This window comes from Rhea americana, unplaced genomic scaffold (assembly GCF_003343005.1).
Source record: "Rhea americana isolate MKP2758 unplaced genomic scaffold, rheAme1 scaffold_451, whole genome shotgun sequence".
Classification (NCBI taxonomy): Eukaryota; Metazoa; Chordata; class Aves; order Rheiformes; family Rheidae; genus Rhea; species Rhea americana.
The window spans coordinates 135352-150568 of NW_028186592.1; the positions used below are offsets into that span (position 1 = coordinate 135352).

General features: G+C 48.9%; 2 protein-coding genes across 2 annotated transcripts in view; both read left to right on the forward strand.

Annotated features, from left to right (window-relative positions):
* Positions 1-151: 151 nt before the first annotated feature.
* PXMP4 (peroxisomal membrane protein 4) lies at positions 152-7975 on the forward strand. The gene is made up of 4 exons (XM_085316125.1): positions 152-318; positions 820-882; positions 1495-1693; positions 3257-7975. Exons 1-4 carry the CDS (start codon positions 203-205, stop codon positions 3518-3520), a joined length of 642 nt encoding a protein of 213 aa, XP_085172251.1. The 5' UTR covers positions 152-202; the 3' UTR covers positions 3521-7975.
* A 6637-nt stretch (positions 7976-14612) lies between these two features.
* Positions 14613-15217, forward strand: part of E2F1 (E2F transcription factor 1) — a 7360-nt gene continuing 6755 nt past the window's right edge. The window contains exon 1 of the mRNA XM_085316120.1: positions 14613-14628. Within this exon, the coding sequence (XP_085172246.1) occupies positions 14613-14628 (16 nt within the window). The remainder of the gene's footprint in view (positions 14629-15217) is intronic.

Here is a 15217-nt window from a genome sequence, read left to right on the forward strand (position 1 = left end):
GGCTCCGGCGCACGCTTGCTAGCCGCTGCGCCCGCAGTCCGCGCTCGCCTATTCGGCAAGAGGCTTGATGGGCGGCTGAGGCAGCCAATGGGCGCGGCGCCGCGGAACCGCGCGTGCTGGCGCCGCTCCCCGCACGGACGCCGCTGCGGCCCGGACCGCGGCGCGGTGCCTCCCCTAAAGGTGTCCCCCGGGCGGCGCGGCTATGGCTGACGACGCGGCGCCGTTCCGGGCTCTGCTCGTCACCGTCAACGCTCTGCTGCAGCAGCGCCGCTACCACGCCGCGCTCGCCGTCCTCAAGGGCTTCCGCAACGGGGCCGTGTGAGTGCGGCGGGGCCGCGGGCCGGGCACGGCGCGCTCAGGAGAGCGGGCCCGCTCGGGGCGGAGGCGGAGGGAGGGAGGGACCCGCGGGGGGAACCTGCTGCTGCTCCTCCTCACGCGCRGTGTCTGCTGAGTGCTGCCTTGGGCTGAGGAGCCCCGAGGGCCTCGGAGGSGGCACGTCTGGCCTTTATTTGTTTTTTTTTTCSCTGTAGAAAGACCAAAGACTGTTTTAGCAGAGGTTTGGAAGAGACATTTCCTTTTCTCTGCCTGGTGTGTGGGCTTTTAACGTTTGTTGGGGTGCCTTTTGGGCCATGTTTACTTGGGGTGTACGTTCTCTTAAGCCTGTGGCCTGGCTTTCTYCTGCTTAGACGTTCTGCTGCTACAGGACTGACTTAAAAGGGTGATTGCTTAAGTAGCAATCTCTCTGACGTCAGTAGACCAGAAATACAATCATTTGATGAAATAACATGAAAATGTTTAAATATTTGATCATGTTTGCAGATATGGAGCCAAAATCCGTGCACCACATGCCCTAGTGATGACTTTTCTATTCAAGAATGGAAGGTATGGSCCCCAGCTCTTATTTTCACATTACTCTTAAGAATGTCCTCATTCATTTTATGCAGCTTTCTTGTTTCCAGTGAGCCCCGGTTTAAAAAGTAGAAAGATATATGCCATGTTCATGTCCTGTTGTTTTGATAGCTTGGCAAGTTAACTCATAAGTGCACTTGCATACATGCACACATTCACATGCGTATGGCTATTCATACAACAGTTGATAAGAAGCAGTGAGCAGATGAGAAACTTGGAGATACAAACAGCAGTACCCTCCTTTGATTTCAAATAAAGGAAGCCAAATTGTACCAGTGCACATTGTGGCTTTCCCCATTTATAGCAGAGTTTTACACACAGGGAAAAAAAAAGTTGCTTGACTCTTCATAGCGTTGGATAAAAATGTGATGTAAATAGAGGTGTCAGATTCATTCTGATGAGTGACCTAGAGGTGAAGTGATTTCCCTTCCCTTACAAGGCAGAAAATGTCCTCTGGTGGGAGGAGAGAGCTATCAAYCTAAGCGAACAAGGCAGAGGATGGCAGGCAGTAGTGTTATGTCCAGGCTGAATGACTACAGGGATGCTGACTTTTTGCTTTCCTAATTGCCTGTTTCTTTTGTTCAGTTTAAGAGAGAAATTGAAAGTGATTGCTCAGGCCACGTACACTCATTCCCGGAACTTGGCGTATTTCGTGTTCACCTACAAGGGGCTGATGGCGTTGCAGTCTCGACTACAGGGGAAAAAAATTCCCTTTCATTCTTTTTTTGCAGCCTGCATTGGAGGTTGGCTAGTGTTTGGTGAGAACAACCCCATCAATAGCCAGGTAAATGTTTTTGTAGAAAACTTGTAAAACAGAAGGATAGTTGTGCACCAGTCAGTGGTTAGTATAGCTTGGCATGTTTTACAGAATCATAGAATGGTTGAGGTTGGAAGGGACCTCTGAAGATCTTCCAGRTCAACCCCCCTGCTCAAGCAGGGTCACCTAGAGCACGTTGCCCAGGATTGTGTCCAGGCAGGTTTTGAGTATCTCCAGGGAAGGAGACTCTACCGCCTCCCTGGGAAACCTGTTCCACTGCTCAGTCACCCTCACAGGAAAGACATTTTTGCTCATATTCAAATGGAACTTCCTGTGTTTCAGTTTGCACCTGTTGCTTCTCGTCACTGGGCACCACTGAAAAAGAGTCTGGCCCCATCCTCTTGACACCCTCCCTTAAGATATTTGTACACATTGATAAGATCCCCTCTCAGTTGTCTTTTCTCCAGGCTAAACAGGCCCAGCTCTTACAGCCTTTCCTCCTAAGAGAGATGCTCCAGTACTCTAATCATCTTCCTAGCCCTTTGCTGGACCCTCTCCTGTGGTTCCATGTCTCTCGGGTGTCGAGGAGCCCATAACTGGACACAGTACTCGAGATGTGGTGGTTCTTGTTGCATAGCGCTATTCTTCTATCATAGTCCTTTGTGTATATGCACAAGTTTATTACTGCCTGCTCTACGCTCAAGTCCTAGAGATAGTTGTGCACCTTGGTGCATGCTCCACRCAGTTTGAGAGTTAAAAGCCCTGGTTTAACTATGGAGTTGCACTTGTTTAACTAGTAATACAGGTATCCAATCCGAAGCCATCAGGTTACCACACCTGTCTGCTGAGCTGTGTTAACAGACTTCRTGTATGCTCTGGGGCTGTCCACTTGGGAATCAAAACCCATAAMCTTTGTTGTGAATGTAGAGCATGATGAGTTACTGAGATATACTTGGTTACTGTCAGTTTTCAGACCGAAATTTAAAGCTCTGTGTGTGGTGCTGTGAGATAACTAAATTGACTAACCTGACAAAAACTGCTTGGGGGAACTTTAATGTAAAGCTGGTTGATATCAGCTTTAGTTTGGGTTGATAACACACAGACACTGATTAATCAAAAATAACCAATATTGTATTAATTTATGCAGTCCCCTGCAAGAGCATACTTCCAGTATGATTTTAAGATGTGTCCAAACCACTGAGTCTGTATCTTCTTGGCAGGCCAACAGGACTGTTCTGACTATTATATCATCAACAGCATCTAAGGTAGTGTTAACTGAGCAAAGACAAAASTTGTGCAACTGATTTGCAACTGCAAGGATATATTGCATCGGGTGTAACTTGTTGTTCACTAAATTAGGGCACCAGTAGGGTAACAGGACTTTATAGGGAAGACACAAACATCTCTTCCAGTTTTAAAGACTGTTTGTTATGTTAACCTGTAGTCTGTTCACCCAACTGGTTGTTAAGTTGGGTAAACTGTTTCTACCTCTCTGTCTGGCTTACCATTTCTGAATCACTGAATTTGATGTGATGCAATTTACTGGCTGTGTTATTTGGCTAATATTCTCTGGATTTTCTCTTCATGCAGATTATTATGTACCTGCTGTCTCGTATCCTGTTTGGCTTGTCTCGGTTAGCAGTGGAAAAGGGCTATGTCCCACAGCCAAAGCAGGACCCCTTCCCACTTGTTGCTGCTCTGATATGGGGGACAGTTCTCTGGCTATTTGAGTATCACCGGCAAACTCTGCAACCTTCTCTACAGTCTTCCATGACATACCTGTATGATGATAGTAATGTATGGCATGATATTTCTGACTTTCTCATTTATAACAGAAGAAGCACAAGCAAGTAGTTGATTCATTGTGAAGCACCTTTGAATGGGATGGTACATTTCAACAGCTAAGGAAAAAGGTTATTCTGGTGCTTTTTACTGATGGACATTTTAAATTAACCTGTATCAAGCAGAGTTGCCTCTTGAGTCTTTTCCAAAATGTTCTGATTAGTCCAGTCTTCTGCTAGCTCTGTTTAGAGCAAGTGAATGTCCCACAGAAACTTGTTGCAGTGCCTCCATGGGAGTAAAATGCTTTAGGAAGCTTCAGTTAGTATAAGTCCTTTTCTGTTTTTTCTTTTTTTCTTTTTTTCCCTCTTTTATTTTGTTTTTAAGGCCCTATTTTTTCCCTACAGCTGTTTTTTTTTGAGAAACTAGATGTAAAATTACCGGACAGTAAGTGGGGAAAACATTTCTCAAATCATTTAAAAAAATATATTTTAGGAAATTCTTAATGCTTGCAAGTTGGAAGCATTTTTTTGTGCCACTGTACTCWCAAAAACAGGAATACGGAAATGGGGGGCCTGCTCAGTTCTGAAAGCAAGGGCATAATTTCTTGATTTCTGTGAGATGCCAGAAATCCAGTCTAAATGACTACAAGGACAGGTGTGTGCTCCTTAAGAGAGCTGCTGCAGTTTTCCCTCAGGGATACAAGAAGATATTTGAGTGTGAAACTATTAAGATTCTTTGGTACAAGTGTGGCAAATCAGACTTGAAAGGACTGTTTTTGCTCAGTTTCTCTCATGCACTTAGACTTCTACATGTCCTCTACAAAGTCTACTAATTTATATCCTGTAATTTATAAAACTTACTGCTTGAACTAAATGCCAAAAATAAACAGATAAGTAACTTAAACTCCTTAAAAAACAGACTGAGATGCATTGCATGCACTCAGATATCACACCGGGTGCTTTGTATGTAGCAAAGATTTAATTAGCACTTTTATTTTGRTGGAAGATAAGCACATCGTTTTGTCTTAGGTCCAGCATCTTCCCTCCACAGCAGTGGCACTGTTAGCTGCAGTCAGARAGTTAAGCTTGTTCAGGTTTGTTGCTGGGCCAGGTCGAGGCTGTGGATGAATATACCAATAAGTGTTCTTAAAAATACACTGTTGAGTCCCAGGAACAGAGCAGCATAAATGGGGTTTAATCAGAAGATTGGCTAGGTAGCTGGGAAAGATTTTCCATTTCATCAGAACAAGTACTGTTTTAGTAATAATAAAATCAAACTGTTAATACTGTTAAGCACTTACACTGCTATATGACACTATACCATTCACTTAATGATGCCCATTAAAATAATTCCTGACATACTGGTTTTACGTGGTGATATCACAAGAGGTTCATTAAGCTCCCTCTGCTAACCATTTCTACTTTGTCTCAGTCAGGATTATTTTGCTTGCTTCTCTTACAACTTTAGTTGTTTAAACAAAGTTAGCTCTCTCTGTACCCATCTGCTTTTCCATCCTGACTTGACCGTGCCATTTAATAACCATGCTGATTCTATTCTTCATGATCTTTCAGCAGTCTCTTTATGCTCCAGGCTCTACCATTTGTCCTGTTTAATGATAGGACTGAAATAGTACATCTGTTATTTAAATTCAGGCAGCTTTTGAGGAGAAAAGATTTTCATTTTCTTGTCAAGTGATTTTTTTCTTCTAGGCTCTTTTGTTACTATTATGCATTTTTTTGAGTGGTACTTTATTTTTCACTCTATATCAGCAAGATGGAGAGTGAAATATTCTGCTTCCGATACTCTGCTTCGTATTGTGATGTTCAGGATCAAATCCCATTCTCAGTGGTCCAGGTTTATTAGACTGAAATCCTTGAGCACATGTAATTATTGCAGCAAAACAGGTGGAATGTGTGAACTGTGGGTCTATCAGAAATTTCTAACCTTTTGAATTTATACATAGCATTCCTTTCTTGGAGAAAGGTTTGTGATCCTCTTGAACTCCTAGTAATTATATTGACTTGTAACCATGTGGCTGCTTGTGAAGCACTTCTCTCGCTCTGTGAAGTACTASTGATCTGCCTCATGTTTTTTATGCTGCTGCAATATCTTTGGCCTCTTTAGACTGTAAAAACAAGCCAGTGGTGGGGTTGTAGTGTCAACCTGGCAGCAGTGGCCATCAGTCTCCCTTGGTTCCTCTTTCTCTTGGAAATCTGTTGCTAACAACCTTTCAAAGTAAGTTGTCCCTGAGACTCAAACCATCTGTATTTCTGATCCAGGAACCAGCTGCTGTCCCTGGAAAACAAACTGGAGCTCATCACAGGAGCAAGTTCTCTATGGCAGTAGCCATTAGCTGTGCTTTTGCAGACAGTTTGTTTTCCTGCTGAGTATGGGCAGAATGTTAAGCTGCAAGTCACTTCTTTCCCCAGGGAAGTAATTGGAGCTTTTCTTTAACGGCATTAGTAGACATTGCTGTTTCTATGACCAGATAGCTGGGGATGAACCCCTTATGCTACCGATGTGTCCAAACAATGCCAGCGTGTAGTAAGGAAGTGAACTAGAAGTAATTTGTCTGAGTCAGACTTTTGGATACATAAGTTAAACTCCTTACCCGGGCCCCCAATGCATTGTGTGAGGAATTGAGTCCTCCATTTGTGTTCCTTTTTTATTAGCATTAAAACGAAAAGAAATGAAGAGACAGTTGGGAAACCACCTGCGAATCGGCCAAATGCTTAAGAATCACAAAGGAACGTCATTTTTCCCCCCAACTCTGATCTGTTTTGATTTTTAAGATGAACATGTTTCGTTACTCTGCATCAACTCTACTCTCTTGCTATTGCTTCCCAGGCAGCTGGCTCTGTGAGGTGTTGAGTGCCTCTTAAGAGAACCATAGTAGTTCAAAGCTTAGCTCAGTTTATGGAAGAGAAAAAAAAGGGGGGGATTTCTGGATAAAACTGGGGGTTCATTTTACAATGATTTTCCTCCTTCAGACTTTGTTTCTTTTACAGAGGCAATTTTAAAGCGTACTGCGTCAAGCTTTCACCAATGCTTGAACAGCAGACTGACTATACTGAGCTATTAATCATTTATTTTATGAGAGAGTAAGGCAAGCTCGGGGTTATTTACTGATGCTGCATGCTGTCCTGGCATACCCACTGTGCTTGACTTCTCTCTGGAATAGCTCTTACATTAGTGCTGTTCTTTAGGCTCACTGGAGAACAATCTTCAGGACAATTGCGTTATTTGATAGTGATGAAAATTAAATGGCTGCCTGATGTTTGATTTAGCTAAGGTTTTCTGTACTGTATCTGATCCTTCAATATTCAGCCAAGGGGAGGGTYCTTCTGAAAGAAAAACCTGTGCTTGTCCAGTTAGTGCTATAGAGAAGTGTTTGCCAATGTTGCAGCTGTAACTTGTGGACCTCTGTTCACTGGATGCCACGTGCTCTCTCCTAGCCGCTGCCTGTGTAGCTGGGCAATACCTGCCTCTGTTCAGGGTTGGATCAGGCTGGAGAGGCTTAAGAAGGATTGTGTCCGTGCTGCAAGAGTTTCTTTGCCCTGGTAGAGTAGCTCAAGCCCTGCTTTTAACTGAGTTAGGTGAGAGTGAGAAATGAGAGAATGGTCTCTGGCTATTGAAGTAGCCCAGAACTGGGTGGTCGTCTGACTGCAGAGCATCGTCCCCCCTGCACTCAGCCAAAGCTCAGCAGCCAGTTGGGGGCCTTCATGGGTTACTGGTGCTAGTGGAGCAACCAATAGCCAGTGCAGATACTCTAATCTAGAAAAAATTGGTATGATTCAAACTCTTTTTCACTACATCAGCACATATATGACCTTTGGATAATAATCTCAAGCGGCGTGCTGTTTCCTATTTGCCAGGTCTTGTTTGTCTTTCTGGATCATGCTAACCTGAGCAGAACGTGTTGAGTGTCCCAGTGCTGGTTTTGAAATACAGCAGATAAGAGGCGGGGGGAGGCGTAATGTTATGCAGCATAATGTCTGTGTGCTGCAGTTAATATTTAGAGGTGCTAATCTTGAATTTTCAACCTGTATGTTCACACCAGATTGCTGGGGGAGGTAACCTTTTTCTGTACTCTGAAGAATTTTTGTGTCTTGTATTTCCTTATGAGACTAATAATGTGGAGGGRAAAAGTAAGTTAAATGCTCTGTAACCCAGGTATTGCTCAGTGTCTATACTTTGTGTTCTTAATTGCTGTGTAGTGCAGGTTCTGATTTTGCTGACAGCATAGAGTACAGTGAAGAACATAAACTCAGGTAACTTGTAGTTATGCTGATTAGAATGCTCATAGGAACATCTTTCGTTTTTTTAAAAAAAAAGAGAGAGCGAAAAGTGCAGAAGAGTGGGCAGTTTGTTGATGAAATAGCTCTATCCACTATGAATCAAACTGTGTAGTAAGTATAATACATCAATCCAGTGCAGGTTTCCTGCCAACCTCAATTGGAGATTATTTCTGTATAATCAGTCTTTGGATAATACTGTGYTTTCTGTAATAAATCATTTTTTGTCCTATTTTTTTACTGTCATCATTGAGCTAAAATGTTTAAGCTAATCTTAATTATTGCATGTTACTAGTGCTGTATGTAGACAAGTAATATACAAAATCTGTATTTTGGCATCAGCTGTGTCCTCATGTTACTAGCTGGGGACAAATGCTAGTTTGACCACACCATTGGATTTAGCTGTCTGATCTAACACTGGCTAGCTAGGCTAAGCCACAAAGGTGATCCTAGCCACAAAGGCAGYTGCGCTGGTTGTCATCTTTTTGTGGCACGAATCTTCCTGTGTGCTGTTTGGATTGCTCAGTGTTGCCATATCCTCAGACTAAAGTAAGTCAGATTGGGGCTATGCTGGGCAATTCATAACCYGTACAAATTGGACACATTTATGCAGTGTAAACAGGAAAGAACAGGTTCATAAAAAAAAAAAAAATGGATCTTGCATTGCAGCTAGAATAGCTAATCTGGCCTTTTTTGGTATTCCTCAGATGACATGGTTACAAGTCAAATTACTCCCTGGTATCCATGTAGTCTGGTAGGAATGCAGGCAGCAGGTTGTGGAGAGTCAAGCCTTTTACTGAACAGTTTAACCTTGCCTGTGGAAAGTGGAGGAGCACCTATGTTGGCGCCTGCCCTGCTAGTATGTGGAGTCCTAGCTTCAGTGCACGTGCCTGGTCCTTGCCCAAATACTTCTCTTCAGGGCAGACAGCTTATGGCAGTGTGATCTACCAGAGTAGGGCACAGGTACAAGATGCTGGACACCAGCCTGAACCTGCCCCTCCCGTTACTAGACACAACAAGGACACACAGATGATTTTGATGCCTCTTCCAAACTAAGGTGTGTGAAGAAAGCCTGCTGTCGAGTGAACAGCTGTCGTAATGGAGATAAAGCAGTCCCTGGGTGCAGAACGCCCAGTGGCACTCTGGAAGCAGAAAGGGAGGTCCTGATTCGGAGCAGAAGGTACACCCCAAGATAGGAGTGCAGAGGAGCTTTGAGACAAGACCTCCTGCTTCTTAGCTCCTGTAATGTTTGGAGTGTCTAGCCCAGGCCCGCATGAAGGCAAGTTAACACCTCCAAACTGGTTTCAGTCCTGTCATAAGTTTTCTGCTACCCTCTTATTCCTCCTTCCCCAACAAGCATCATATTGTATCTGAGCCTTTCTTCCCCTCCAAGTGAAGTTCTAATGAGTGAGCTATAATTTTTGCTATGACACTGTGCCTGCCATTGCATTCATGGGTGCTCCAGTGTCACCTCTTAGGAAGTGAACTTSGACTGGGTGAAGTTAGAGTCCAGCCATGGGTCTAGGTAAAATTTAGAAGCACCGAAGGAACTACTGAGGAAAAGAGGTTTCTTCCAGATGCACTCCTTGATGGCTCCCAGTCTATTCAACCAACGCGTTGCTGAGCAAGGAGGGAAATACTTCAGTTCCTACTCCTCTTCAGGCCAGTTTATTCCTTAAGTCAAAGAGCCTTGTCAAATGGAGTGGCTTTTAGTGACTCATAGGGGAAGCACGCGTTTGTGTTGCTCTGTTCTGCAGAGGCTGGAGGAGGAACGCCTTGTTTGGATGTGAAGAGCAGAGAGGGGGCAAAGCAGCCTTGATGCCCCCTGCCACTTCTACTGAAAGAATCTACGGATTGGTGTTTTTATTAATGGATAACTCCTCCTGAGAGATGGAAATAAGACAGTACAATCCACCCTCTGAAGTTGTTGGGCCCAGCATCCAGAGCTTCTGATCAGATATTTCAGGAGAAAACTTGTTCTGTAAAAAGAAAGGCAAGGAAATGGGCAGTTCCTAACTTTTGGGGAACAGGATCTGAGAGTAGACAGCTAGAACTGGTGATGTTTTCCTTATACCATAAATAAACTTTAGTTATCATTRCATTCATGCTATCAGAAAACCACATTGGTTCCTTTAGAGAAAGGGCTGCGGTGAAGGTGATGGAGGCAGAGAGCAGTAAGGTCAGTAAATAACGGCAGCAGTGGGACTGGGACCGGGACCTGAGGCTCTGGGCTTTCCCCAGCCGCCTGTCCCCTCAGCGGGTTGTCTGTGATCTGGAACATGCCGTTGTGTCGGCTCCTCATTTTCTGAAAGAAGAGACRGGGATGTGAGCGTTAGCAGCAGACCCGGCTGAGGAAGTGGCGCTTCCTTGCACGCGGCTGCAGCAGTTGCAGTGTGACAGGCCAGCACGATCCATAACGCAAACTTCTGGAAGCAGGACCAAGCTTCAGCTGACGAGGACAGTAAATATGCTTCTAGGACACCTGCATGCTCAGGCTAACGGAGGTCTTTGCTCTGACCTAAATCCAAAATGAAGCTTCATCTTTCCTTTTTTTTAAAGTTGCAAATTAAACACAAACATGAGAGCTTCAGGGACAGACTCAGCAAGGCTGGTTTAACCAGGGCCCAAAAAGGTGTGGGGCCAGGCAGTTGTGATCCCAGACACAGGGACTCCTCAAGCTGGTTCCTTGGGAACATGCTCCATCTGAAACACTGAAATGAGGATGAAGCCTTTTTTTTTTTTTTTCTTTTATTCTTGTTCATTGCTCAGACTTGATACATAACCCAGGCCGTGGGGTTTCAAGCATCGTTTCTGCAAGTTGAGTGGGACCGGACAGCCCCTGCAGCCTCTACGTCTCTGAACCCAAAGCACTGAGACTGCTGAGGCAGTGGAATGGATCTGGCGAGCAGCAAGACCCTCAAACCTCTGAGCCGGTAGGGGCTCTGGRTGACAAAACCAGCCTAGTCGACTTGAAGCTTTTTCCAGCAAGAAAAGGCCAGGAGAGGGCTCAGAGCCAGAGATCTGGTCCCGCTGGTTGAATGTTTAATGCTAAAGGCAGTGCGGGGACCTCAGGTGTCTCCTGCCTTGCTGCAAACCAAGGACTGCTGCAATGCTGGGTTTTGAGGGGTGCAAATGGGAGAAGGACCTCTGTGACAGTGACATAACCTAGACACWGTGGTAGAAACCTTCTTGAGGTAGGAGGCTGACGAGACTGTTCCACTCACAGTGCTTCAGAGGCAGGAAAAATATCACCCTAASTCAGCGACCACTACGGGATGAATGTGGCGGGGATACGAAGGGCACGAACAGCCTTCCTGCTCCTCTCGGTGACTGGCGGGGGCCACGGAGTTGGGCTTTCATTCGTCTTTGCAATTTGCCCTTTTGGCAGGGACAGGAGTCCCTGACGATACGATTTGTGCATCCATCCCCCAGCGCGACCAGAATCTCGCGAAACAGCCGGGCAACCCGTTGGCTAAAGGGATGCTGCCGCCGGTCCCCGGCGTGGGGAGCGGGGCACGACAGCCTGCCTGTCCCCGAGGTTAAGTGGCTCTGCTCACCCCTGAATAAGCTGCTGCGTGAATTGAAAATGCAACTTTGCAATGGCCCTTAACGTTTCGGAGGTTCCTGCTGGTGGGGCTGCCGGCCTGGGAATACGAGAGCTTTTGTGAGCGGAGCAGGAGCAGCTGGTGCACCAGCTGTGGCCCGAGCGGCGCCGGCAGACCCAGCAGCGCCTTGCCCAGCCTCCTCGGGGAGCAGGAGAGCACCATCAACCAGTTACACTAGTCTGGCGTTTGTTTTTTTTTGGTTTTTTTTTTCCCTAGATGAAGGGAACATTAAATGTGTGCAACAATCTCATCTATCYGTTGCTTATGCTTCACAGTAACGATAAGATTTTGGTCCAGAGCCTGCGCTCAGGGCTCCAGAGATGTGCCCTTTAAAATTTACAAGGTGCACTGCAAGCCTAACTATTTTCATTTCCTTTTAGGCAGGGCAGCATTTTTCTTTGCTACTGATGAAGGAATGAGGTGTGGAGAGGCAGGGTGACTTGGCAAAGGCCAGGCAGTATGTYACGGGTATCACTGAGGCTAGAAGTTAGGTGGCCGGAGAAGTCAGCAGCCTGCACCTCCGCACTGGGTGTCCTGCTGGGGGGGTCAGAGCCGCTGCCAAAGTGTCCAGYGTAAAATCCTTTAAAGGGTGAAACCTGCTAGGCCAGTGCAGCGCGGCATGCCAGGATCTGCTCCTCGCCCAGCAGCAGAGGCGGTGCCTCGCCGTCACTGCAACGGTCGCCCACGGCCCACGGGTGCTGCCGCGGCGGGAGAAAAGGCACGGGGTTTTAAGTGTGCTTTGGGGTTATGTGTATATTTTTGTCTCCCTTTTTTAATTTTGCCAGCTCATTCAGTAGAAGGGCTTATCAGCTCCGTGCACATGGGGGCCACGCGTGGCAGGAGCCCTGCCGCCGAGGCCGCGCTTTGGGGCTGTATTATCAGTTCCCCCCCGCCCCCCCGGCACGTGTTCGGCAGCACCAGCGCATCTGGCTGCTGTTCAGCTCTGCCCCTCCGAACGCTGGCTCCCCGCCAGCTGCGCAGACACGGGGATGTACCTGCCTGGCACAGTCACCTGCTGATTTCCCTTGCAAAGGAGCATTTCTTTTCCTCTAGAGAGAGCTGGAAGGGCGTCCGGACAGCTACACGGTGGCTCCTGTTTCAACCACCAGCGGCGGGAAGATCCAGAGCAAAACCCACTCCCTGGCTCCGTGCATGCCCTGCTGCGAGACACGGTGAGAACAGAGAAACTGTTAGGCAAGACAGAAAAAAAAATCACGGTCGCGGGTCTGCCCAGACCTGTCTGAGCACTGGCAGCCCCACAGTCGCCRCAGGCCGTCCTCCCAGCCCTTTGAAAGGGAGGCACGTGCACCCCAGTGCCCTGGAAGGTGCTAGTTATTAATTTAGAGCTGGAGAAGCTGCCGAGATTCACAGATGTTTAGTGTTTGGAAACACAAAATGCCATGAATCATCCGGTAAACGGATAGAACAGATGGATGGTTTCAATATCCTGCTCTTTCTGCATAAGCTGGGCTCCCTTAGAGCAGTATCTTCAGAAGCTAAAGCCGCGAGACTCGCCAAACAACCTAGCAGATCCCTTCCACTGTCTGCACAGCTTTGCAGTGGCAAAGGTGGTGAGAGCGCGTTGGTCCCCTCCATCGTTCCTGTCCGCCCGCACAGTTTTACCGGTCTGCTTCCACACTACACCAGCAACACGAGTTCCACTCCCACCTAGAGAATATCGTCCCGCTGTATAACAGACCTCCTTGCTCAAGAAAGTCTGAATCGCAGCACCAGTCAGGCACTTCCTCACACCAAAATAYTGGACCAGCCACATCTGCCTGCTCCTTTTGGCCAGGAAGGAGTTGCTGGATTGTCATGAAGGCTGGCTGGAGGATGGGGGAACCCCATCGAAGGCTACCAGCCTCACCAAGGCTGTGATTACTTTCATGGCCTCCCAGGGGAGGAGGAGATGAAGGTCCTAGGCAGGACAGTGATCTGGTGTCCTTAACTCAGGACCTAGTTGTGGGGGGAGAGCAAGGGCATGGCAGTTTGTGCTTGCTGCAGGGAAGAAGCAGAGGTGGAGAACATTTGTGTCTACCCAGGAACCCCACGTAGCCATACTCTCCCATCAGCTCCCCRAGTGTGGGGCACGGATGGCGTTTTGGCTGGCAAGAGGGCTGCAGGACAGCGGGAACATGTGCTCGCACCGTGCTGTGGGACAGTCTGTAGCAAGGCACCCAAGCCGCCTGGCACTGCTGTCAGTCATCCCTGCAATTCTTGGAACGGGGTGAGAGATGTATTTGGTAACCACTAGCAACAAGTTTCAGCAAAAAGCTTGTCAAAATGAGGATGGAGAATAAAAGGTTATCACAGAGGAAGGGCCTGGTGGCAGACAGAGCACCAGGAACACAAGGCAATGGCAGCCGGAGTCAGGAGACTGCCTTTTCCAAGCACTTCTTGATTAGTCTCTCAGCCAGCCCTAACTCAGCTCTTTCCACCTTGGTCCTGACATTAAACCTCCTGATTACGCTACGCGGATCTGTTTGTCCAAGAGTGCATCCTGCTCCCAGAAGAACCTGTTCTGAGGAGCCCAGAGACTGCAATATTCTCGGCTGGATCAGGCCAGCAGAGCTCCACCGCCGCAGCCAGCTGTGACAAGGAGGCATCATTGGACGGAACAACCGTCCCCACCGCAGACCGACGGCCACCACGGCCGACCGAGAGCAGGCTCACCTGCAGAGCCTGGCAAAGCCGGCGCGGAGATGCGGAGGAGACGGTATCAGCGGGCGTTGGATGTCCCCTCCTCCACTGCCGGAGGAGCAGCCGTCGCTCGCTATTAGCTGGCAGGAAATCTGTCCTCTAGATTGGACACAGGACAGCAAACTCAGGTTTTGACCAAGCAAAATTCTCCACGAACAGTATTCATATTTGGCACCTTATCTTACATTAAAAAAAGCATGCACGCACGCACACACGAGATCTTAGGGAATTAGGCGGAGCGGGGAGAGGCTGGCTGAAACCTGCTTTGGAAAACAGAACTGTGCTTAGCAACACCGCTCAGGCGTGGGGCAAAGGCTCCGACCGGGGCAGCCGGGCTGTGACCCCCGCGTGGACACCGGGTACAGCGCCCCCAGGGCAGCCCGGCAGGACCGGCCGCCCAGGGGGCTTCCCCCCGCGATGCGGGACGAGGCGCCTCCGGGCTCGCTGCGGGCGGCGGAGCCCCTCGTGTGGGTGCCCCCTGCCCCCGTGCACCCACGCTGCTGCCCCGGGCCCCACGGAGGGAGAGGCTGGAGGGGAGCGGGGAGGCTGCGGGGAGCTGGGGGCATGCAGGGGCTGGGGGGTACGGGCAGTGTGGAGTGCAGGCAGGGGAAGGGGCTGGGGGGCACTGGCCATGGGGGCCACAGGGGCTGTGGAGACTGGCCGCGGGCATGGAGAGCGCTGCGGGGCAAGGCCATGGGGCCCAGGATGGGGAAGGGGCTGTGGGGCACTGGCAGGGGGCAGACAGGGGCTGTGGGGTATAAGCTATGGGGCTCAGGATAGGGAAGGGGTCGTGGGGCACTAGCTGGGGTGCTGAGAAGGCCTGTGGGGCACTGGCCACGGGACAAAGAGGGGCCACGAGGCACTGGCCGTGGGGCAGAGGGGCCCCGGGGTACAAGCCGTGCGGGGCTGGGAAGGGGCCGTGGGGCGCCGCGCGCTTCCCCTTTAAGGCCCGGCCGCGCGCTCCTCACCCACGCGGCGCTGCCGCAGCGTCCCCGCGCTACCCCCGGCTGGCCCCTCCCTCGGCGCGGCGCCGCCGATTGGCCGGCTGTCAGCGCGTCCGGCGCCGCCGGCCGCGGCCAATGGGCGGGCGGCGCCGCCTATCAATCCGGCGACGCCAGCCAATGGCGAGGCGCCTTCCCGCCGCCGCCGCGGCGCCCGGCGGAGGGCGC

What these genes read in the sequence shown, in the direction of transcription:
- PXMP4 (XM_085316125.1), top strand. Translation starts at nt 203, where the DNA reads ATGGCTGACGACGCGGCGCCGTTCCGGGCTCTGCTCGTCACCGTCAAC. An exon ending in GGCTTCCGCAACGGGGCCGT is followed by an intron (nt 319 to 819) that starts GTGAGTGCGGCG and finishes TCATGTTTGCAG; the next exon opens with ATATGGAGCCAAAATCCGTG. An exon ending in ACAACCCCATCAATAGCCAG is followed by an intron (nt 1,694 to 3,256) that starts GTAAATGTTTTT and finishes CTCTTCATGCAG; the next exon opens with ATTATTATGTACCTGCTGTC.